General features: G+C 43.1%; 1 protein-coding gene across 1 annotated transcript in view; it reads right to left on the reverse strand.

The window, feature by feature from the left end:
- Window positions 1–2,826: 2,826 nt before the first annotated feature.
- The window catches only part of LOC132831134 (ADP-ribosylation factor-binding protein GGA1-like), a 58,063-nt gene continuing 35,315 nt past the window's right edge, over window positions 2,827–25,574 (reverse strand). Inside the window, exons 11-17 of the mRNA XM_060849128.1 lie at window positions 25,416–25,571; window positions 24,300–24,373; window positions 22,872–23,092; window positions 19,437–19,771; window positions 16,507–16,676; window positions 10,132–10,242; window positions 2,827–8,844 (exon numbers count right to left, since the gene is read on the reverse strand). Of these exons, the coding sequence (XP_060705111.1) occupies window positions 8,734–8,844; window positions 10,132–10,242; window positions 16,507–16,676; window positions 19,437–19,771; window positions 22,872–23,092; window positions 24,300–24,373; window positions 25,416–25,571 (1,178 nt within the window). The 3' untranslated portion in view covers window positions 2,827–8,733. The remainder of the gene's footprint in view (window positions 8,845–10,131; window positions 10,243–16,506; window positions 16,677–19,436; window positions 19,772–22,871; window positions 23,093–24,299; window positions 24,374–25,415; window positions 25,572–25,574) is intronic.

Here is a 25,574-nt window from a genome sequence, read left to right on the forward strand (position 1 = left end):
TCAGTTAAGTTACAGAGTCAATTAGATGTTGAGGTGGCAGCTACAGGGAGCAGCTCTAAAATTCTTAAACGACCTTGTACCAGGACTCATGCCCCTCCCTGTTGGGGTGATTCAAATTCCAAGGACTGGAAACCAGTTCAAAGGCAGAAGGCCCTTAATTCTGAATTGCAGCAGTAATCCCATGTTGACTCCTTCCGCCTTAGATGGTTACACACGTGCATTTCATCCCTTGGAAGGTGGTATTTCTTCCCTCAACATCTAGGGAATGGTGGAATCAACCATGTCAACTATCCTGATAAAGATGTACAATGTGATTGTGTTGAACTTTAGGTAAGAGAATACAGATGTCTTGACAAAATCTTGGGCATTGATGCCATAAGACATGGGTGCAGAATTAGACCATGTGGCCCACTGAGTCTACTCTGCAATTTGATCATGGCTGATGTGTTTCACAACACATTCTCCTGCCTTGTGTCTACAATTCTTGATCCACTTACTAATCAAAGCACAGCAGTCATGCAGCATCTGAGGAGCAAAAAAATCGACGTTTTGGGCAAAAGCCCTTCATCAACCCTTCTTGCATCACACTTGTCTCTGATCTCCAGCATCTGCAGTACTCACTTTCGCCAGTCTTCAACTGCTCATGTGACAAGCCCTTCATTCTTGACATCATCTTTGTGAACCTTCTCTGAACCTCAAAAGGCCAGCACATCCTTCCTTAGATATGGGACCCAAAATTGCTCCTAATATTCCAAATGCAGTCTAAACAGAGACTTATAGAGCCTCAGTAATACAACTCTGCTCTTATATCCTAGCCCTCTTGAAATGAACGCTATCACTGCATTTGTCTTCCTAACTGCCAATCAAACCTAGATTAACTGTGAGAATTCTTGAACTCAGACTCCTAAGTCTTTGTGCACCAGATTTCTGAAGCCTTGTCTGTGTAGAAAATAATCTACACCTCTGTTATTGCTTTCAAAGTGCATAACCTCACACTTGCCCACATTATATTCAATCTGCCACTTCTTTGCCACGCTCCCAGCCTGTCCAGTCCTTCCCCATCCTCACTGCTACCTCAACACTCCCTATCTCACCACCTTTGGAAATGGGAACATAACGTGCATGTTTTCTCAATAAGGCCACACACTGTATTGGATGACGGAGGGGAGGGAGTGTGCAGGGAGAGAACACACATGGAGGTGGAGATGGACAGAAAAAGAGTGCACACATGTTTCAGTGAGTGATGAGTGTATGAGTATGTGCACGTGAGACAGACAGGGAGAGAAAGAAAGAGTAGAGGAAGGTAGAGAAAGAGGGGGCTAGAGGAGACTATACTGTGATTTTGTTAACATGTTTTTTTCAAAAGAAGAAAACGAGAGGGGAGAAAGACATCTTTAAAACAGCTAGTTAGGGTCTGAAATGCACGACCAGAAGTGTGGCAAAGACCTGTTCAATTGATATGCTGAACAGGGCATCAGATGTTTAGTGAAATCTAAACACTGGACAATGTTTAGAAAACATGCAGGTTCCAGGTGTTAATGGAAACTGCTCAGAGCGCCACTGTACACAAAACAGCCTCCTCGTGCACTATAACAATTCTGTGATTCTGTTCAGTGAGCTAAAATCCCTTCTGCTCAGGATGAACTCTTTGTAGCGTACCTGATAAAGTTTGCTCATTCAGTCAGCCATGTTAAGAGCACAATTGTATGGAACATGCTATATAATCTCAATAAGTGGTATCCCAGAATGTTGCTGGGAATGGAGGGTTTGAATTATAAGGAGAGGCTGGACAAGCTGGGATTTTGTCGTAGAGGGTAGGAGGTTGAGGGGTAACCGTAGAGGTTTCCAAAATCAGGAAGGTATAGGTGAAGTGAATGGCAGGAGAGAGAGCGAGCGTGGGGTGGGGGAAAGAGGGGGCGGGGAAAAGAAAGGAGAGAGAGTGAAAGAGCGAGAGTGAGATAACGTGCGAGAAACAGCACGAGAGAAAAAAGGCTGGGGTTTCATCTCAGCATCACTTCCCAAGTAAAAAAGAAAAGCCAAATTCCTGTTGCCATATCATTTTCATCCTGGCAATGGGTCAAAGATTTTTAATTTTTATTTTTCAGCAGGGTCTGTCAAGTCACTGAACAGTGGCATATTTTCCAGACACTATGTCTGTTTGAGGGCTGAAAATGTGCTGCCAGAAAAGCGCAGCATGTCAGGCAGCACCCAAGGAGCAGGAGAATCGGACATGAGCCCTTCTTGAGGAAGGGCTGTTTGACCAACATTTGCCCACACATTATTACAGCGAACCTCAGCTGACTTGGCCCAGTTATATTGAACTATTGAAGGAAACATTTTGAATAGACAAAATAAAGACCGGGCTGCAGTGAGGGCCACAGAGGTAAACCGAACACACTCCAAGAGACATCTCATGAGTGAAAATGTTGTTTCAACTATTTTAAACATGGAAGTTGGTAATCATGCACCAGACACAACAGAGACTAAAGTACTTACGTTGCTGATAGATCAAATAGTAAGCAATGTTTCATTAACCTCCTCTCTCTCGCTCACTATTGCATCAGTGTTGAAAATGTAAAGTTCCTTCAGTTCTACAGGCTACAGTTGCACTGCTCATCATACATTTGCTTTTTATTTGCAGAATCTGGGTTCAAGTCCAGTTCTGACAGACGGGCACAGTCACTTCTGCTGTTTACTGTGAAAACTGTAAAAAGATTCCCTTGAAATCTGATAGAAAAATAAAAAAAAGATCTTGGATAATTTATTGAGAAAAAGATATACACAAAAGAAAAAAGACACCTAGTGTACATCACGTGACTCTCACAATCCCAGGAAAACAAAAACTTTAATTCCCATAAATAAATTTTTGCTCTAAATGTACATAATTCCAAAAGACCATATAAATATATACACAAGTCAGTTCTACAGATCCCAAGCAGGGGAGACAAAGGGTATTTATTGGAACAAATAGATAAGCTGTGTTAGAATAAAGGAAACAACACCTCTGTGCTCAGACTAAACACATTTCCACTTTCTGAGGCAGATCAAACACAACCTGGGCAAGGATTCCAATTTGAACAGATGGATCGCATTTCCCTGAAGGAATTAAGATTTCACTTGGCAATGTACCACACAGGTGATACACTCACTGCTGACACTTGTTATCGACTCTCTCAAAAGGCCTTACATGGCTCTATGCTTGGTGGGTCTTGTCAGCTGCTGTTTGAAGTGGTCAAACTACCTTTTAAGAAATTATTTCAGCTCGTACAAGCCCTAAAAGGTACTGGAGATTCAGTGAAAGCTGCATTAGCAAAAAGGTGACACACCTAAGTAGTATCACTGTGCATGGGACAAAATAATAGTCAGCCAAAGCCAATTTCTGTTGACAGGCCATATTCATCTTGGTAATGGGTAATGAGATTGAAGATTTTCATTTTTAAAATTTTTACTTTCTGGTGGGGTCTGTAAAGTCACTGAACAGTGACATATTTTCCAGCCATCATGTCTGTTTCATTAATATTTCCTCATACATTATTTCAGCACACCCAAGCTGACTTGGGCCAGTTACATCGAACCACTGAAGGTACAAACATTTCAAATAGACAAAAACGAAGACTGTGCTGTAAAGAGGGTCCTTGAATCAAATTAACAATAGCAACAGAAGAAAAGTGAACATAGTCCAGAAGACATTTTATCAGCAACGCTGCTGCAGCCACTTTATACTGTGAAGGCTGATAACTTGTTAATGGCCTAGAAATTAGATTGTATCAAATGAATACCTAAGGATCCAAGATGGCAATCAAAATGCCTATGCTCACCTCATGTTAGAAATTTGCATGCACGCCACTTTGGATGGTTTGCTCTGGAACAAGCCAGGGTGCATGACCCAAACAGACATTAGTCTCTTTGCATACACAAGTAAGGTGCCAAATTAGTCATTTCATGGCCAGTTTCTTTAGATGTGTAACAGGGCTCCATTGGAGAGGCAAGAATTAACTCACTTTCATGATCTATTGGGGAGCTCCACATAAAATCACTGTACCACCATACCCATCCAGGTCTCACCTGCTGTCGTCAAGCTCCTCCACAGCTGCAGTAACTCACCAATAGCAAGATAATGAGGACAAGTCAATTTCCCTTGGCCCTATTACCAAGCTCACCTGGTGCATGCAATTCAGATATGACCAATTTCTAGGCCTCAATAAAACAAACTTGCCAGAAGCCAGTACCTTGGTGAAACTCACTACTATCAATGGTACACTATGTACTGAGAACAAACGGTCCAACCTCTCCCTCCCCACAGGTAGGCAGGCACCAAAGAAGATTGTCCTTTCAGAAATGGGAAGTTACAATGGCTTATAATTAACTCTATGCAGCTCCTGTTGGAGCTTACAGCTGTTTCTCCATTTCAGTCAGAGATCTGAAAATCAGTGGGACCTCTGAAGCTCACGCTCTTAGCGGGAGAAAAAGGGGGCAATCAAACACTGCTGCAGATTAATTCTCAAACGCTTCTGAACAATTATCAGTTGTTCACAGATGGTGGGATCTTGCTGTGTATCTTGTGTCTGCCTTTCAAAATAAAAATCTGACTATGAGCACAGAGGTCATCCTGAGGGGCTATGTAAATACAAGCCTTTCTGACTCAAAGTAACTTCCCTTATAAAATAAATTGCAGAGTTACCACTGACGAGAAGTTGACAGAAGGAGGGATCCCCATCTTGCATGACTGAAAGGGCAAGCAGAATCCAATGTAAGCCATGCCACTGGCAATGTTTGGAAAATCAAGTTCTATTTAGGGTGCAGCCTGTTGACTGACTCGTAGTCTATTTGCAAGGACCACCAACGCAGCTTAATGTTGTATGTACTAACCATACCCTGACAGTTGAGAGCATCTGAGTATTAGTGTTACAATTATACATGTGACTCTTGTGGCTGTGTAGCTTCTGGTTGTCAATAAATCTGTCCCACATTATAAACAGAGTAAGTGCAGAGTAATTTTAAGAATGGCTACAATTACACAAATGAAATAGTTCGATAAAAATACAACTGGGGAGATAAAACCAAATACGCTCCTGCCCCTTATGTTACAGAGGAGCACTTTCACCTTACACTCTCTCCTTCCTACTGATTTCTATTTTAGCTCTTTGAAAGTTCCATGAATCATACATTAAAACGGCAAACTTGTACCACGTGCTATGTGAACCCCACTCCTAATCAATGCAATTTAGCAGTTCAGCTACTGAAGATATAATCACAAAACATCTTTTTTTATCACAGCATGAAATTGGCTCATTGTCAGAAACACCTACATATATTAATTCCTGGGGAAACTAACTACCTGTACTACACAGTTTTGCGCGAAGTAAAACTGCTTGTCATCGTATGGGAATGAAACTGGAACTTTACCTGCAAGAACAATGTAATCTTTCTCCAAAATACCTTGCAACCCCCTTTGGGTCCGAACCTTGCAGACCTAAGCCATATCCTGTTTATCAACAGTTTTAATTTCAGACGAGACCAGATTAAGATTTCCAACTCCCCCACTCTTTGGGTCAGCTACTTCTTTAGCCATTTAGAAACCTTTATCTTAAAAGTTCTTAATTTTTTGTTCATTCCTTTGGATTTCAGCCAAAGCTTGTTCGGTGCTCTTTTTAAAGAAATACACACTACATATCGCCCCCTCTTTTTCTGATCTTATTAATTTGCTCATCAACCTCTCACTTTTCAGGTGTGCACATGGCTCTGGTATGTGGAAGTTTCTCCTTTTTGATGCTGTCTGAACTGTTGCGTGCATCCAACATTTTCAGGTTTTATGCATCCGTAGTATTTTGCTTTGCCCTTCTATCCCAGCTTTGTTTAAGAAGCAAGGCCAAAAAGCTCCCTCTCCCCGCTGAAGAGATAATCTCAGGATTGTTGGACCACAGGATGATAAGCTCTGAAGGCTGCACTGGACTTTAAAATCATTACTCAATGTCCTTCTGAACATTTATTCAATTAATTTGGAGATAAAGTTCTGCAGTTCTCTCAAGAATCTTAAACAGATTGGATGTAGTCCAATGTGACAGGTTGTAGAAGGCATTGAGAAACAGCATAGTCCACAGACAGATTGATATAATTTCACTCAATGATATCTTATGGAAAAACAAAAATATAAACTAGTTTTGTGACAGCAATGCTGAAATTATACTGGGGAGGGTGAAGTTAATAATCTTGTAACTTTATTGGATCATCATCTTAACTCCTGATCATTCAAATTCACATTTGGTAACATTACAGCTAAAAAATAATTCAATTGAAAAGAACTTGCATTTATGCAAAAAAACTTCATAATTTCAGACTGTTGTAAAGTTCTTTTCAACTAATGGAATATCTTTCAACATTAATGCAGGCAAGTGAGGCATTCAATTTGTGCACAAGGTCCTTATAAGCGATAAGGAGCCAAAAAAAAAAAACAAGATAATGAGCCTTAGGTCATGTTGGTGGAGGGTTTAAAAACATTATTAAAAGACAAAGCACTGACAAATTTGAATCAAACAATTAAATGAGTTGTAATTAAAAGTTAATGTAAATCTGTACAATTGTAAAATTTACAACCTATCACATTAAATAAATATATCCCCCAAAAAGCTTCTTGAGTGTCACTGGATAAACGAAAACACTACAGTACGGAATTCACCAGCCTCCATCTTCATGGAAAGACACAGATTAGAATTAGAAATAAAAGCCCTTACCATCATAAATCTTCTACTGGATTGTTTCAAAACCTTACTGGTGAACAATATTTATTGTCATTAGAACATTCTACTAGGTCATTCAGCAATTGACTGCAATTAATGTCACGACTACCAAATTTTTAAAAGGTTTTTCAGCATGATATAGAATCACTTACTGAGCAGAAGCTACTAATGTTTTACAGTTTCTGCCTCCTCCTGCCCCATCTGTCACCAGGTTACACTCCCCTTTCCACTACCAGCTCCAGCTCCAATAGAATTTTGGGAGGAAATAGAAAGCTTCTATTTTTGCATTTTATGTTCTATACAGAAACGACAAATTACACAACATTGCTTCTAAAATGCTCAGATTAATGGCTTATCCTTGAACGGAATTTAAATATTTGTGCAGGGACACAAACGTGGCAACTATACGGTACATCTTCTGATAAGCCAAAACAGGGCTTTCAGTTTTATAGTCCCTACACAATCAATTCTATTTCATTGTTTAAAGGGGCCGCACGAATATTTCCAATAATTGTAAACTGAAAGGACTCAAAAACTGCAACACTCAACCAGAGACCAGCAGTCTAAAGTAGTTGTCCTCCCCTGGATTACATCATCATCTGCACTGCTTTTACGCCGGATGTAGTGAAGGCCTAAGAAACATGCTCGCAGAATATTTGCACTGTATGCCTTGAAAGATAAATGCAGCTATATAGTTTCAAAAAGGCAGCAGGGGTGGGCTGTGGGCAATAGCTTCTCCCAATGTGTGCGCATTTTGCAGTCAGTACCATCAGTTTTGCCTGAATATTCCTCCTGCACTTAATATCAATGCCTGTTTGGGTCATCCAGAAGGCACAGAGAACCAACTGTGCGTGCTTAGTGGCCGGACAGGAAGTGAATTACCTGTTTACAATTGAGGGGCTGGGTCATTTGAACATGGGATGATGGAAAACCCCATCAAATATCCCCTGTCCTCATTCAGTACAAAAGGAGAATCTGCAGTGCCACAATGAACTTGCTGAACTTGTCCAGGGGGCGAGATCAAAATTCACAATAGATTGCTGGTTGAATCTATAATGATACACTCTCCAGGGGAACATTGGTAAGAGATTCTCTGCTACCATATCTGAACTTCTTAGGTTGTAAGCTCGGAGTGTGGCATGCTGACGCACTCCAAACTGTGCAAATCAAACAATCCAACCACTGTGCCAAGTCACAATTATGATACTGTATTTGAGGAAGACAAAAAAAATCTCTCAATCTTAAAATTAAATTTCTAAAAATATTTGCCTTTAATAAAAAGGGCTGATTTTTGCTGGATGGTTTGTTATCCCACAACCTACACTCCCTACACCATTTCAGAGTCCAAATGGTCAATCTTCATAAATGAGCCAGAGGAGTATTTGACAACCAAGAATATTGCAGTCAAGCCCCAATGACCCAGAGAGGCACTTCGGAGGACGGCCCACTTGTTAAAACTTTGAATTGGAATTGCTGTCTGATTTCAGTCTTGCTAGCACAGAGTCAATGCAGCGGTGTTGCTCTAACTGATAGTGGCTGATTTAGCTCGGAGCAGGAATCAAATATTCTGGTCCTCATGTATTAGGTCCATACTAGCCTCATCAACTGGGAAACCTACACTGATTCAATTTGGGAATAAGAGTAAAACATGTACTTCAGAAAAAGGAGACTTTGAAGCCAGGCAGAACAACAAATTTTTGAACAATTTTATCATACACTGACATCAGGTGTAACACCACCATACAAAGAGAAGGGACTATTTTGACATTGCCAGTTAACAGGAGGGAATAACAGCATCCTGCCCAATAGCAGGACAGAGGTCTCGTTCCAGATTAGTGTGGTGTACTATCAGATCTGCCTTAGAAATCAGAAATCAACTGAAATCAGGATTCAGTTTTAGTTATCATTGCCCGTTGTTCACCTTATCAGCAAAACTGGTGGTGGTTACCCAACAACAGAGCAGTAGTATTGTATAGTGTCCTTGTTTATGACCCAGTTAGAGCTTTCCCCACGACTCTGGAGGTGGGAATTGGTCTACGTCTCCCATCTCATTGAAGGTTTGCTCGCCCAATGTAAATGTGAGCTTGTATCGTAACCGGACTTTCTCCTGTAAAGAGTGATACTGCATTTTAGTCTTTTGTTCATAAACATCCAAACAAGAACATTTTCCAAAAGAAACAAATTACCTCTTAACAACAGAGGTGCAATATCATCAGCCCTATTAAAAATAAATCAAACTATCTGGTTTTCACTTGAGTGGAGTATTGAACATCTTGAGTTCTGAAGAGACTGTGCTTGGGTTCCTGTGTTTTCCATGTGTAGGTCTTACCTTTGTTCCTATGCTAAGCCATGACAAGGACCAGGAACATCAACACAGTAGGATTGAAAGTTTCCAGAGAGGAGGACCTCACATTCTTTCATTTGCCTTGTTCACTGACCGAGTCATCTGAACAGTTCACCTCTTTGCCTTCTTGGGAATTACACAGGATCTGCACTCTGCAAGAGGCCATTCAACCTAACTGGTTTGTGTTAGTGTTTAAGATCTATAGGAACTTATCTACACGTCCAATTCATTACCTTTTCTCGCATCTATTCATCCAGCCAGCCTTGAAGACTATCTATTCTAATAATCCCCACAACAGCAAGTCATGCATTCTAACCACTCTCTAGATAAAGAAGTTGCACCTCAATTCCCTCTTGGAATTATCTGTAATGATTTGTCCCAGGGCAGGTCCTCTGCTCATTTCTCCACATGTTTTGGCCTCAAGCTTTCCTCCATGGGTTCTGTCGAGAGAACCCATTTTCAACTTCAAAAGGCACCAGTACTCTCGGATGCACGAGGAACTTTCCCATTGCCTTCCTCATGAGTCCCTCTAGGAATCATGCCCTTTACCAAAGGGTCCTCTGTCTAGGAGTAACAATTGCCCCAAAACATTCTAATCCTTCTACTATCACCAAAAGCTCTGGTGGATTTGCCACTGGGTATGGTTCATAATCTTCAGCATTGAACATGTACCTCGGCTTAGAGACACTCTCCCAACCAGGCAGGAATGATCATCCTAAGATTTCAAATGGCTTTTTCTGAGAATTTATTCACAACTATTTTATATTAAGCAACCCCTAATATTGAACTCCTTCCACAAGGCAGCAGAAAATACTTTCTTGAACTGAGCAAGAGGGATGATGTACATACACGTCAAGACTGATTATACAATGCAGTGCTGTACAGTAGCAGTGAACATTTATGTTACCATTTTAACAAAGAAACATTCTTCAGACTGCTTATGATCAGCGATGAGACAGGGTTAGAGGGGATAAGTTATTGCTCTGCCAAAATCACTTGCCTCAGTTATTAGTGTGTTAACATGTGCACAATAATTAAAAGCACACTCACCTTCTGTGGGTTTGCTAGTAGCAAGACCTGTGTAATTGCAGAAGGCTGAAGTATTGGATTAAATGCTGGTAGCTCGGTGCCAGAGGGAGGCTGCAGCTTGACCTTCATGACCTGCAAAACGATGCAATTAAAAATTTTCACAATGAGTCGGTCAGCTAGAGAATGGGTGAGAGAGCGCGGATGCGAACAGGTGAGACAGCAAAGGAGAGGGGTCACAAATAGGCAAAAGAGAAAAACAATTTCCTCTGGTAGGAGCGCCCAGTGGAACGGGATGTAACGCAAACTGAAGCCAGACTGTTTAGGGATGATGTTATAAAATATATTTATTCACCGAAAGGGCTGTGGCATTTTCGAACATCCTCCTTCAAAATGAGACTGGGGAGTCAATTAAAATGTTCAAAACCAGACTGACAGATTTTTGTCATCAAAACCCCATTATCTTTAAACCAATACCAGTCAGAGATCAGCTATAATTTCACTAAATGGCAGCATAAGCTCAAAGGAGCTCAATGGTGTACTCCATGTTCCTATGAACAACATTTTGTAAAGCAGCCTAACACTTTTTTAAGGCTTTACACATCTCCTGCTCTCCAAACTAGTCAGTCAGTGACACTATTCTTAAAAAAAACCCTTCGGACTATGCAAGGAGTAAAATTAAAGAGAAGGAGAAAGCTTGCGCTCTGCTGCCACAAGACAACTGATTTCAGGATCTTTGAGGGCAATCTTTAGGCTGTAGATGACTGCAAGGCCTTGACTGGAGGTTTCTGGAAACTAATGACATTAAGAGTTAGGGACGCAATGCATTGAGGAGATAATCAGTCACGATTCATAATGTGGGGCAGGCTCAGTGGGTTGAATGGCCTTGCTCTTGCTTCGATGTTCTCAGCAAGAAATATGGAGACAACAAGAACCAAAGATGGGAAATAGCTCACCAGACCAAAAAAGCAGAGAAGAAATTCATATATCTCATGCAATTAAAATCACATCAATCATTGTGGCCTCAATATTTACCGGCTTTACATATTTCTTGATTTTAAATAAACGCTTTGCACTTTCACCAAGTTTCCAGATTAGTAATAGTGATGGTTGAAGACTTTTTTTAACAAGTAATGATAATTCTTTTCTGACTAATTATTTCTAAAAGTTTCCCACCACAGCAGTTAAACATGACTGTTCTGTGCTTATTTTTGAACAAGGGCTGAACACCTGCAGTAGTCCAGTCCTCTATCACCTCTCCTGAGGCTACTGAAGACAAAGAATATAGTCAACGCCCCTGCAATCTTTACTCTCACTTCCTTCAATGCATCTCGTCTTGGTGCCTTGTCAACACTAAACACCTACAGTCTACCCAACACTTATTCCTTATCAATTCTGAACCCTTCTAGTGACTGTGATTCCTCCTCTCTCACCATGGCATAGAAAACATCTAGTTCCTTTGTAAAGACAGATGCAAAAATATTAATGATTTATTATTAAACACTCCAGCAATACCTCTTGCCCTTGTGTGTAAATCCCCATTTTGGTATTTAATTGGTCTTCCTGCTCTTTTTAACCATATGAGTTATGTGCAGATTGAAAAGTTTAGGATTCCTCTTTCTGTTGGCTACCAGTCTTTTCTCAATCTCTCTTTGGTTTTAGATTAGATTACTTACAGTGTGGAAACAGGCCCTTCGGCCCAACAAGTCCACACCGACCTGCCGAAGCGCAACCCACCCATACCCCTACACACCCTTACCTAACACTACGGGCAATTTAGCATGGCCAATTCACCTGACCCGCACATCTTTGGACTGTGGGAGGAAACCGGAGCACCCGGAGGAAACCCACGCAGACACGGGGAGAACGTGCAAACTCCACACAGTCAGTCGCCTGAGTCCGGAATTGAACCCGGGTCTCAGGCACTGTGAGGCAGCAGTGCTAACCACTGTGCCACCGTGCCGTTCTCGAATATGCTTTTTCGCCTCCCCTCTGAAACTTCTAAATTCCTCTCGGTTCTCAAATGAACCTTTCTGGCGTGTCATAAGCACATATTTTTCCTCTATTTTAATTGCTATCAGCTTTCTCATCTAGGGAGCTCTGAAATGGTTTATTCTCCCTTTCACTTTTGAGAGAATATACCTGGATTGTAATTGAACCCAGCTCCTCTTTGAAGGTAGAGTTGAGAGTGTGGTGCTGGAAAAACACAGCAGGTCGGGCAGCATCCAAGGAGCAGGAGAATTGACATTTTGGGTAAAAACCCTTCATCAGGAATGAGGCTGAGCGCCAAGAGGGTGGTGAGATGAATGGGAGGGGGGGTTGGAGGGGCTGTGGAGGTAGCTGAGAGTGTGAAAGGTAGATGGAGGTGGGGGTAATGGTGATAGGTCAAGGTGGGAAAGATGGACAGGGAGGATAGGTCATGAGGGCGCTGCCGAGTTGGAGGGTTGGAACAGGGATATGGGGGGGGGGGGGGGGGGGGGGGGGGGTGAGGGGGGAAAGAGAGGAAACTAGTGAAATCCACATTGATGCAGCTCCTCAGATGCTGCCTGACCTGCTGTGCATTTCCAGCACCACACTCTCCAGCATCTGCGGTCTTCACTTTCACCTCTTTAAAGGGAGCCTATTGTTCTGCTACAGATTTTTTCCATCAACCTCTCATTCCATGTTGTACAGTTCTGTCCTTGTCCTATTCAAGTCGGCTCTCTCCCAGTTAATTATTCTTACTCTGGATTTCCTATTATTCTTTTTTATCATCCCACATGTTGTTATTATACAGTGACTGCTATCTCTAAACATTCCTCGACTGATATCTGAGGTACTTGCCTCAAGTCATTTCCAAGAACCATATCCATTAGCGCGTCCTTTCTTGTGGGCTGGACACAATGTAGAAGATTTTCCTGAACACAATCTGGAACATTTAACACTTTTCCCTTTCTGTCCCAGTCTGCACTCAGGGAGGTATATTCACTCCAGAATGTTGCACCTCTCTGTAATTTCCCTGCACATCTTCCCCCAAGTTGCTCCCATTGGTCGTCTATAAACTACACCAAGCACTGGAGGTAGTTAACAGAAGGTTCCCTGGGATGATTCCCAGTATGGAGAGATTATCTTGGGACCAAAAGTGGACAGCTTGTGACTGAACTCATAGGAGTCTAGAAGAATGAACAGTGATCTCATTGAAATATATAGGATGCTCATATATGAGAAGACATTTCCCCACATGAAAGAGGGTCTAGGACCAGAGGGCGTAGTCTCAGAATTAAGGGGCATCAAAACAGAGATTTACACAAGGGCTAGAGACATTTAAGTGTTAATAATAATAATCAATATTTTTGCATCTGTCTTTACAAAAGAACACGATGAAGAGGAGTTTCTTCTCTCAGAGGATTGAGTTGTCTTTGGAACTTCTTGCCACAGAGAACTGTGGGGGTAGAGACCTTGTTTATACTTAAGGCCGAGATAGATTTATTCTTGATCAGTAGGAGAATCAAGGGTTATGGGGAAATGCAGCATAGTGGATGCGAGGAAAGTTGGATCAGTCACAATCCTATTGAATGGTGAAGCAGGCTTGAGGGGCCGAATGGCCTCGTCCTTTTCCAATTTCTTATGGTCTTAAACAATGCAATTGCAACCTTTTTGATCATTAGCTCTTGCCAAATTGATTCTTTGAACCCTCAGGTACCTTCCTTCTCCAGCACTGCAATACTTTCCTTACTCCAGCTTCCCACAATGATATTCCATTCACAAACAAATGCTATCTGCTTCTCAAAGTATTTTGTACACTCCAGCATTTGACCCCAATATTCCCTATTGGTTCACACCCCTGATGAGCTAAAGTTCTCCCAACAGCTATATCTGACAGTTAATAAAGATACATGCCCAAATTCTTGATATACAGTAAGTGCTGTTCATCGATGGTGTGAAAGCATCAGATTAGACACATCGGATAAATGGAAGGCTGAGGATGAAATACAGGCAGCAGTATAATCAAGGGTTATGATTGCAAACAATGAAGATCTCTGGTGAAGTGGGTAGTGTCTCCGACTTTGAATCAGAAGCACTTGGTTGAAACTTTCCACAGATTTGACAATTATGAGAGGTTCATTGACAGTGTGGCCAAACAAGTTGATCATTAGTTTGTAAATCCTTCTAATGCACTTACAGTGAGTGATAAGAACAGGAGAGTCTCCTGGTCAGCTATACTTAATATGGAGCTGTGATTCTCAATCTCTAGCCTCTGGATTGAAGCCAATTATCCATTCTGGGGAACAATAAAAGAGGTGGCATGCTGGCTCAGTGGTTAGCACTGCTGCCTACACAATTCCAGGGACCTGGATTCAATTCCAGCCTTGGGGGGAGTGTCTGTGTGCAGACTCCACATTCTCCCCGTCTGTGGGTTTCCTCCGGGTGCTCCGGTGTCCTCCCACAATTCAAAGATGTGCAGGTCAGGTGATTTGGCCACGCTAAATTGCCTACAGTGTTCAAGGATGCGTAGGTTAGGTGCATTGGTCAGGGGTAAATATAGGGTTGGGGAATGGGTCTGGGTGGGTTACTCTTCGGAGAGTTGGTGTGGACTTATTGGGCCAAAGGGCTGGTTTCCACACCATCGGGATTCTATAAAATAACCTACCAAAACAGACTGTATGTGTAGTCCGCTTCCTGCATCTCTAATTCAAGAAGGAATTATCTAAACAAGTTTATTAATGGCAAATGGAGCCAGAAATCATAAAACAGAAACCTCGTGCTTTTTTTAAAAAAAAACATCCAGCAGTTTCAATGAAAGCACTGAATTAAAGGCTGAGTTTTACACAGGCCCACCGCTGCTGGCAATAGACAACAGGTGCAGGAGTAGGCCACATTCAGCCCTTCGAGCCTGCACCGCCATTCAATGTGATCATGGCTGATCATTCCTAATTAGTATCCTCTTCCTGCCTTATCTCCATAACCCTTGATTCCACTATCTTTGAGAGCTCTATCCAACTCTTTCTTAAATGAATCCAGAGGCTGGGCCTCCACTGCCCTCTGGGGCAGAGCATTCCACACAGCCACCACTCTCTGGGTGAAGAAGTTTCTCCTCATCTCTATCTTAAATGGTTTACCCCGTATTTTTAAGTGGTGTCCTCTGGCCTTGAAAGTCATGATTTATATTTTTCCCTGCTGTCATGTCTTCCAGCCTGCTGAGGCAGAATGCTCTGCTTTCAGCAGCTGATAGACAAAGGGCCACCTAAGGGACTCAATTTATTGGAGGACATGTGGGATGCTCAGTAGCTAAGCTGCGGATGGTATATTACCAATGGAAGCTGCAAATTGAAAAGCTATCCCATTCTCTGGGTTGGGGAAAAGATTCTGATCAAAGAGCTGAATGATTTTAGGGGGATACACTGACATAAAGGTAATGTCACTCGAGTATTAGTAGTGAGATCCATGCTAATACTCTGGGAACAACCTGCAGATGCTGCAACTCTGAAAAACAGAAACTCAGCAGGTCTGGCAGCATTTGTGGGGAAAGAAAGAGTTGATGTTTTAAGCCTGATATGACTCCCCAAAGAGTCACATTTGGCTCGAAACATCAATGATATTTCTATCCCCACAGATGCTGCCTAACCTGCTGAGTTTCTCCATTCTATCTTGTTTTTGATGCCCTGGGAATACTGGTTCAAATCCTACCACAGCAGCAGGTGGAATTTCAATTCACTCAACAAATCCAGAATTCCTCTTGGAAATGAGGACCACAAAACCATTGTTGATTGTCATAATAACACATCTGGTTCATTAGTGTCCTTTAAGGAAGGAAATCTGCCATGCTTGACTGATCCAGTCCATGTGATTCCAGACCTATGGTATTTGATTCCAAATTGCCCTCTGAAATCGCCAAGCAAGCCATTCAGCTCAAGGGCAATTAAGGATGGACAACAAATGCTGACCTTGCCAGCAACACTCACATCCTATGAAAGAATAATAAAAAAAACATGGAAGTGAGCAACATATCAGAGATATCCCAGATTCAGTCCCGAGACAATGCTGCCATTTACAGTGGCAGAAACAGCACTACAACCAAGTCTTAGAATACATGGCCTGAACAGCAGATGAATACATCAGAAGACATCGTACTTCTGATCACTGTTTACAGAATCCCAATGGAAAATGCAGACTGTGTAAATATAACTTATAATGACCAGTAGACCATCACAATGGAGTAGCTAACTCCAAGATGTGGGATAAGACACAAGATACTTGGGAAAGTATTAAGGAATTAGTTCTATGGAATGCAAGTCAGAGTTAGTCCATTCAGGAGAAGGGTAACTACATTTAAAAATAATCCAATCTTGCAAAATGACAACTTGCACAAAGAATGTGGAAAAGAGCTAATATAAAGAAGGACCCTGGGGTCCGTTATACCTTAGGAACAGCAGCTTGGAATCTTATATTTTTCACTGGTTGTGGTGCCGTACTGATCATGGAAGTGACAACAACCAAAACATCTGGCTGTCCTGGTGGAGGGTCCTTCGCAAAATGAAACAGAACTCGAAAACTATTCTTATCATATACAGTAACTGGCAAGATGCTACCTGTGTGGCAGAGATGGAGAAGAAAGTCAAGTGAAATGTATTGATCATAAAATGCTGCAACAGTAGTTTCTCCCACCTGCCATTTCCCATACAGTGAGCATCTCTAACACCATGCACTTACCATTCATCCAGCACTGCCCTCTAACCTTTTGCCAAACACCTCAACCAATGTTGGTCAGGCATCTTCTCTCTCCCTTCATCTTGAACCATCATCTGTTCCACATCACATAACAAGATGTGCAAGAGACGGGTGAATGAGGGACAGACTGTGAAAGTTACTGCATGTGTCTGTCTGCCTGTATGGATGCTAGATGAGATTGGGATTGGGCTCAGTGAGATATAAAAGCCTAATGCTCACAGTCAGAAGCAGACTAGTTGGCTAGGAAATCTGCTATCATCTATGAGACCAAACAGGAGACAGTGAGGTCTGCAGATGCTGGAGATCAGAGTTGAGAGTGTGTTGCTGGAAAAGCCTCCCCAACAACCCACCCTCCCCTCCTGGCATCTTCCTCTGCCACCATAGGAATTGCAGAACCTGCACCCACATGTTTCCCCCTCATTCTGTCCACAGCCCCAAAAGGAGCCTTCCACATCCAAAGTTTCACTTGCACTTCCACACGTCATTTATTTTATCCTAATGCGGTCTCCTCTACATTGGGGAGACTAAACACATTCTCGCAGAGCGCTTTACAGAACATCTTCAGGACACCCGTGTCAATCAACCCTACCACCCTGTGGCCGAACATTTCAACCCAGCCACCCACTCTGTTGAGGACATGCAGGTCCTGGGCCTCCTCCATCACCACTCCCTCACTACCCGATGCCAGGAGGAAGAACGCCTCATCTTCCGCCTTGGGACCCTCTAACCCCGCCCTCATGACCTGTCCCACCTGTCAATCTTCCTTCTCACCCATCCATTCCACTCTCCTCTCTGACCTATCACCTTCGCCCCCACCTCCATCCACCTATTGTACTCTCAGCTACCTTTCCCCCAGCCCCACCCCCTCCTATTTATCTCTCCACCCCCAAGACTCCCAGCCTCATTCCTGAAGAAGGGCTCCGGCCTGAAACATCGATTTTCCTGCTCCTTGGATGCTGCCTAACCTGCTGTGCTTTTCCAGCAACACACACTCACATATGGGACTAAACACCTGAGTGACGTCTGTAAGATAGGAGCAAATTACTCCCCCACCATTACACATGCACCAAACAAAAAAAGTCTTCAAAGCTCTTCACTTTTGTAGTACTTAATATAAAACGCAGTTCTGCCAGCTCATGAAATTACATAAAACATAGGACAGTACAGCACTCAAGATCACACTAAACTACATATCCTTCACGTGTCTTTCCAGGTGTCTCTTACATGTCCCTAATGTGTCTGACTCTACTACCACTGCTGGCAGTGCATTCCACGCACCCACCACTCTACACAAAGAACCTACCTCTGACATCTCTCCTAAACCTTCCTCCAACTACCTTAAATTTATGCCGCCTCGTGATAGACATTTCCGCATGGGAAAAAAAAAGGTTTCTGGCTATCCACTCTAATTGTGCCTCTCAACATCTTGTACAGCTCTATCAAGTCACTTCTTATCTCCTTCACTCCAATGAGAAAAGGTCTAGCACCCTCAACCTTTCTTCATAAGACATGCTGTCCAGTCCAAGCAGCATCTTGGTAAATATCCTCTGCACCTCTCTAAAGCTTCCAGATCTTTCCTATAATGAGGCAACCAGAACGGAACACAATATTCAAAGTGTGGTATAATCAGGGCTGTATAGAGCTGCAGCATAACCTTGCAGCTCTTAAACTCAATCCCCCTGCTAATGAAAACCAACACACCATACATCTTCTTAACAACCCTATCACCTTGGGTAAAAAATCTTCTAGGAGAAAGTGAGGACTACAGATGCTGGAGATCAGAGCTGAAAATGTGTTGCTGGAAAAGTGCAGCAGGTCAGGCAGCATCCAAGGAGCAGGAGAATCGACATTTCGGGCATGAGCCCTTCTTCAGGGCTCCATCTGCCACTTATCACTGTGGTTCTGAATCCTGTCAATGTCCTGTTGCAAGCTACAACAGCCCTCCACACTATCCTCAACTCCACCAACCTTCATGTCATCAGCAAACTTACTAACTCACCCATCCACTTCCTCATCCAAGCCACTTATAAAAATCACAAAGAGCAGAGGTCCCAGAACTGATCCCTCCGTAACACCACTGATCACTGATCCAGGCTGAATATTTCCCATCTACTACCACTCTCTGCCAGTCAATACCGTATCCAGACAGCCAGATTTCCCTGGATCCCATGCCTCACTTTCTGAATGAGCCTACAATAGGGAACCTTATCAAATGACTTGCTAAAGTGTCTTTGCAAAGTGAATGCTCCCAAAGTCATTTCATAATCATGGAATAATAACCCAGGAGATTTCCAGGCACTAGCTCTTCGAAAGAGCTATCTAATAGGTGTACTCCTCCTGTCCTATTGCTCCGATCAATGTTCCATTACAAGCTTATCCTGCAAGTTACTGTTGAATTGGTTTCCACCATCCTTTTCGATCGTCCATTCCAGATTGCAACTTGATCATAAAAACTGTTCATGTCCTCCTTTAACCAACCACTTTAAACCAGTGCCATCTGCCTAAGGACCCTCTGCCAACAGAAACAGTTTCATCAGAACTCCCTTTAACACAGTCTGCCACAAAAAGGAGAACAACTGCAGCCTCTGCACTAAAGTAAAGAACAAGGTGAAAATACTCACTTGGTTTAATTGATTCTAGAGGTACTAAAACATTAGTGAGGGAAATTTCCTGCTGAGGCATAGGTGAGGTTTTGAGGCCTCCTTGTGCATCGTGCTGCATCCCAGGCTGCTCTATACATGGTGCAGCTGAAGCTGTGGGTAAGTTAGAGCTGCCTGTAAATGCTGCAGGCTGATCAGATTGAAGGGCAAGGCCTGCGGAAAGAGCTGTGCTTAAAACTGGCGAGACGCTCTTGCTTGAAGCAGGATAAAGTGGCGACGTGCCCAAGGCAACTGCAGTGCTAGTGTTCGATTTATTTTGGAGATCTCGAAGAGTTTGTCTTTGCTGAGGAGCTGACCTATTGGTAAAGCAAATTACAATTGTAAGAAAATGTTATTGATGGATACTGCGGCGTTTTTGCCTACCCCTGGTCAGAAAAGGTGTTTTATAATCATTTAACTTTAAGGAACAAGGAAAACAAAGTTAAAAATTTCCATCTTGCACTCAAAAAGACTGGGACTCAAGAAACAAAAAAAAAATCCCCGCTGGATTTGCAATGAATTTCATGCTCTAGAAATTACATATATTCATACGGAGGACTCTCCTTTGTGAGGGAGAAAGGGGTTTGTACAGACGTTCTACTTATTTCATTAACAAGGGTTGGCACGGTGGCTCACAGCACCAGGCTCCCAGGTTCGATTCCAGCCTCAGGCAACTGTGTGTGGAGTTTGGAAAATTCTCCCTGTGTCTGTGTGGGTTTCCTCTAGGTGCTCCAGTTTCCTCCCACAGTCTAAAGATGTGCAGGTCAGGTGAATTGGCCATGCTAAATTGTCCATAGTGTTAGGTGCAGTAGGAAATCTGTCTGGGTGGATAACGCTTCGGAGGGCTGGTGTGGACAGGTTGGGCCGAAGGGTCTGTTTCCAAACTGTAGGTAATCTAATCTAATCTTAAAAAAAGGGTCACGGAGACACCAACTCAAAGACATCTCCTCCTACTGCCCCCTCGACCATGACTCCATCCCCCATCAGAGCTGAAAAGGTTTTGCTGGAAAAGCACAGCAGGTCAGGCAGCATCCAAGGAGCAGGAGAATCGACATTTCGGCCATGAGCCCTTCTTCAGGAATCATCCCTGACCTGACCTGCTGTGCTTTTCCAGCGACATATTTTCAGCTCTGATCTTCAGCACCTGCAGTCCTCACTTTCGCCATTCCCCATCACCTAACCATCATCTCCCAAACCGTACAGAACCTCATTCACCTCAGGAGATCTCCCACCCACAGCTTCCAACCTCGTCATCCAGGAACACCGCACCGCCCGATTCTACCTCTTTCCCAAGATCCACAAGCCTGACCACCCCGGCCTACCCATTCTCTCAGCCTGCTCCTGACCCACCGAACTCATTTCCACCTACCTCAATACTGTCCTATCCCACTAGTATAGGAATTCCCCACATACATTCGAGACGCCAACCACATCCTCCACCTCCTCCAAGACTTCTGCTTCCCTGGCACTTAATGCCTCATCTTCACCATGGACATCCAGTCCCTCTATACCTCCATCCGCCATGACCAGGGCCTCCAAGCCCTCCGTCTCTTCCTCTCAACGTCCCCAACAGTACCCCTCCACTGACACACTCATTTATTTGACTGAACTGGTCCTCACCCTTAACAGTTTCTCCTTCGAATCCTCCCACTTCCTCCAGACCAAAGGGGTAGCCATGGGCACCCACATGGGCCCCAGCTATGCCTGTCTCTTTGTCGGCTACGTAGAACAGTCCATCTTACACCAAAACCACTCCCCACCTCTTCCTCCGCTACATTGATGACTGCATCGGCGCCACCTCGTGCTCCCGTGAGGAGGTTGAGCAGTTCACCAACACATTCCAATCTGACCTTAAATTCACCTGGACCATCTCTGACACCTCCCTCCCCTTCCTGGACCTCTCCATCTCCATTATGGACGACCGACTTGACACTGACATTTTTTACAAACCCACCGACTCCCACAGCCACCTGGATTACACCTCTTCCCACCCTACTTCCTGCAAAAATGCCATCCAGTATTCCTAATTCCTCTGCCTCCGCCATATCTACTCCCAGGAGGACCAGTTCCACCACAGAACACACTAGATGACCTCCTTCTTTAGAGATCGCAATTTCCCTTGATGATGCCCTCCAACGTATCTCATCCACATCCTGCACTTCCGTCCTCAGACTCCACCCCTCCAACCGTAACAAGGACAGTCCACCCTATCAACCTTCGCATTAACCGCATCATCCATCAACATTTCCGCTACTTCCAAACAGACACCACCACCAGATATATTTCCCTCCCCACCCCTTTCCACAAAGACCGTTCCATCCGTGACTACCTGGTCGAGTCCACACTCCCCAACAAGCCGCCCTCCCATCCTGGCACCTTCCCCTGCCACGGCAGGAATTGCAAAACCTCCGCCCACAACACCTCCATCACCACCATCCGGGGCCCCAAAGGAGCCTTCCACACCCAAAGTTTCACCTGCACATCCACCAATGTCATTTATTGTATCTGTTGCTCCCGATGCGGTCTCCTCTACATTGGAGAGACTGGACGCCTCCTCCCAGAGCGCTTTAGAGAACATCTCTGGGACACCCTCACCAATCAATCAATCAACCAACCAACCACAACGCCCCGTGGCCCAACATTTCAACTCCCCCTTCCACTCTGCCGAGGTCATGGTGGTCCTGGGCCTCCTTCACCGCCGGTCCCTCACCACCCGAAGCCTCGAGGAAGAATGACTCATCTTCCGCCTTGGGACCCTTCAACCGCAGGGCATCAATGTGGACTTCACCAGTTTCCTCATTTCCCCCTCCCACCCCCCCACCCCCCCCCACCAACACCACCTTACCTCCGTTCCAACCATCCAGCTCAGCACCATCCCCATGACCTGTCCTACCTACCAATCTCCCTTCCCATCTATCCACTCCACCCTCCCCTCTGCCCTATCACCTCTGTCCCCATCCCCATTCACCTATTGGGCTCTTTGCTACCTTTTCCCCAGTTCCACCACCTCCATTTACCCCATTTATCTCTCCACCCTGGAGGCTTCCTGCCTCTATTCCTGATGAACGGCTTTTGCCCGAAACATCGATTTTCCTGCTCCTCGGATGCTGCCTGACCTGCTGTGCTTTTCCAGCACCACTCTGATCCAAACCCTTCAGGCTTCTTCCTGTCTTCTGAGAACCTTGTTCCACTACAAGTTATAACCTTTTAGATTTTTTTCATTTTAAAAAAAAGGTTCAGATACTATATGACTGTCTTATTCCTCAAAAAGAACCGCTGGCAACCCAATGGCGCACAGCTGTTACTGGTGGCAGAGGTGGGAATCATTGGATGAGCTGCATTCCCCACAACAAGGTAAGATACAATGACAATGCTAGCTCAAAATGCACTTGTAATTCATTGCCCACAGTGTCTTACCATTTGACCTGTTGAGATCCTGGAGGCAACGACTGCTGAAGGAGGGTTTTCCCCAACATATCCAAGTCATCCAAGGCTCTGCTCCCAGAGGATGCAGGCACGCAGGCAGGGGCAGGATTTTGCTGGCCAGCTGTCGAAGCTGCTGGCTTCAACAACTCAGAGGACAATACGCCGGATTCTGCTGAGGTTACGGGGCCACTCAGCTCTTCAGACTCAGAGGACTAGTGGGGATAAATATAACATGTGTTTTTGTTATGGAAAGTGAGCACGTCTTTTATGTATTATGAAAGCAAAAAAAAAATAGGAAGTACTGATGAAGGTTCAAAAACGATTACAATTGTTTACAAATAATTTACAAACAATTATCTCAAAATTGAGAAGTTAGCGCCAACAGACAAGGTTGGAAAGGCTGGGGCATGTTTTTCTAGAAAACAGAAGACAGAGGAGACCTACTCAAAGCCTTAAAATTTATGATGGTGTTTATGAGGATAAATGATGAGGAGATGCTATCAGCAAAGTATAAAACTAGAGGCAATAATGGGAACTCAGATAAACTTGCTTATCCAGAAAGGAGAAATTAGAACAACTGAGATAACTACAGATGCACTTGAGAGAAATTGGATCAAATAAGCGAGGGAGATAGGTGTAAAAGGTCATGCTGATAAAGTAAAATTAAGTGTGCAGAGACGAGACTTGTGTGAAGTATAAACATCAGCACAGATGAGAAGTGTTGTAAATTCAGTGTAACTTGTATAATTCACTGTAAAGTCTGCTATATAGCATGCATGCCAAAATTGTTATCTCATTAATCTCTTTTTTTTTTTAAAAACAAACCACTAACGTTTCAAGTTTAAGCCATAGTAAATTTGGTTTGACAACTGAAACTACAGTTTCAAAATATATAAATTTTGGAATACTTTTCTAAAAATAATTACCGAATCTTTACTTTGAACTTGGGGAGCAGGAACCTTTTATGCTGTATTAAAGCAAAGTCTTAAATTTTCCAATATGGTTTGCTTTTCAGTGAATGGTTTACAGATTTAGGCTTACCACGATAGACAATTAATTGATTCTAATTAGCAAACATTATTCAGAACCAAATCTGATAAGGTTATTTTCCTTCTTCCTTCAGAAGGCAAGTTGCTTTTTTTTTAGTTCAAGGGTCAATGTCAAGGGAACAAATTTTAAAGGTGAAGGCTAGGAGGGAACTTGAGCAAACTGTATTCCATCTAGGGGACAGTGCAACATCACTGGGAGGGCAATAGAGGTAGGAAACTTCACAATGTCCAAGTGGTATCCTGTTTTTGGTGCAGATTAGGTCAAAGGATCTCTTCTTCACTGGATGACAATGATTCTCTAAAATGTCATATGCTAAGTTCAATGCTACATGAAATACAATATCAAGACCCATATCCTGTATTTTCTTACCTGAAATGTATTCCAGTTACTTGATTCAAGAGACTGTGATGAAGGTACGGCATTAGGAACTAGATCATTCAGCCCTTCAGTGAGAAAAACAGGAGAGAATTGTAACAGAAGATTCTAACATAGCAATTCAGATCAGGGATGAAATGTACCTCCATGGCATCTGTGAGCTGTTCAGTCACTTCTCTGAAGGACCAAGTAGAGACTGGGCCAATTTTGAGCAGAGGTCTCACCAATCAGTTTCTAATCGACAAATCCACAAAATGGTTAATTCCTTCCAATATCCCACTAGTGATCAGTAAATCTTCTGATATGGAATAAAACCAAACTTTCACAACTGTGGTAAATGAAAGTTTGAAAAGGCAAGATACCCTAGTGACTTAAAGCTATGGACTTTTTGTATGGGAGCTCAGCATTTAACTACTAGACATGAACATCCATCTACTTCACTGAAGTTGAAATCTCTTACAACAGTACACTAATAACTTAGTTGAGCACCAATGCATAACATCCTAGATAAGGTAAACTCTCTAAAATCAAACCAAACCTATACACCACACAAGCAAAGAACAACTTGCATTTATATAGCACCTTTAACTAGTAAAAGACATTCCAAAACTCATAATCAAATAAAGTTTGAACATGATATACAAGAAGTCAACAAGGTACTGAAAGCTAGGGCCTAGGTAGCTAAGAACATGATCACCAATAGTGGAGCAGTTAAAGTTGCTGGTTGGTAGATGACACATCAGAAAGAGAGGGCTTAGATGCTTGTGGGCTAGAGGTGGTTACAGAGTGGGAGGGGATCAAATCCAAAGAGGATTTTAAAAAGTTCTCACGTGTTAATTTTGAGCCAGGAGTAAACTGAAGTCAGCAGACAGATGACTGGTGAGTAAAACTTGAAACAAATTAGATAGGGGCAGCGGAGTTTTACATGAGCTTAGCTTTAGGTGGAACAGATCAGCGAACCAATGGAATAATCAATTCTGGAGGTAACAAAGGCACAGACAAGGGTTTCAGCAGCTAATATGCTGGAATTACAATTAGTAGAATGTTACGCTAACAAGGGGATATTAAAATGTCACGTTTGGAGAGAAGCAATGCAAAAATAATTCTCACCTAATGACATTAATTCATCGTCTAGTAATGATACAGAGCTGCTTAGTTCCTGTGCCAGATCAGGATTCCAGGTCTTACTGGCAGGGACAGCAGGATAGGAAGGAGTATTTGAGCCAGTGTCCAACCCCGTCAGGTCTAGTAGAGCTGAACTGCTGGCTA

The sequence above is a fragment of the Hemiscyllium ocellatum genome, chromosome 33 (assembly GCF_020745735.1).
Source record: "Hemiscyllium ocellatum isolate sHemOce1 chromosome 33, sHemOce1.pat.X.cur, whole genome shotgun sequence".
NCBI lineage: Eukaryota > Metazoa > Chordata > Chondrichthyes > Orectolobiformes > Hemiscylliidae > Hemiscyllium > Hemiscyllium ocellatum.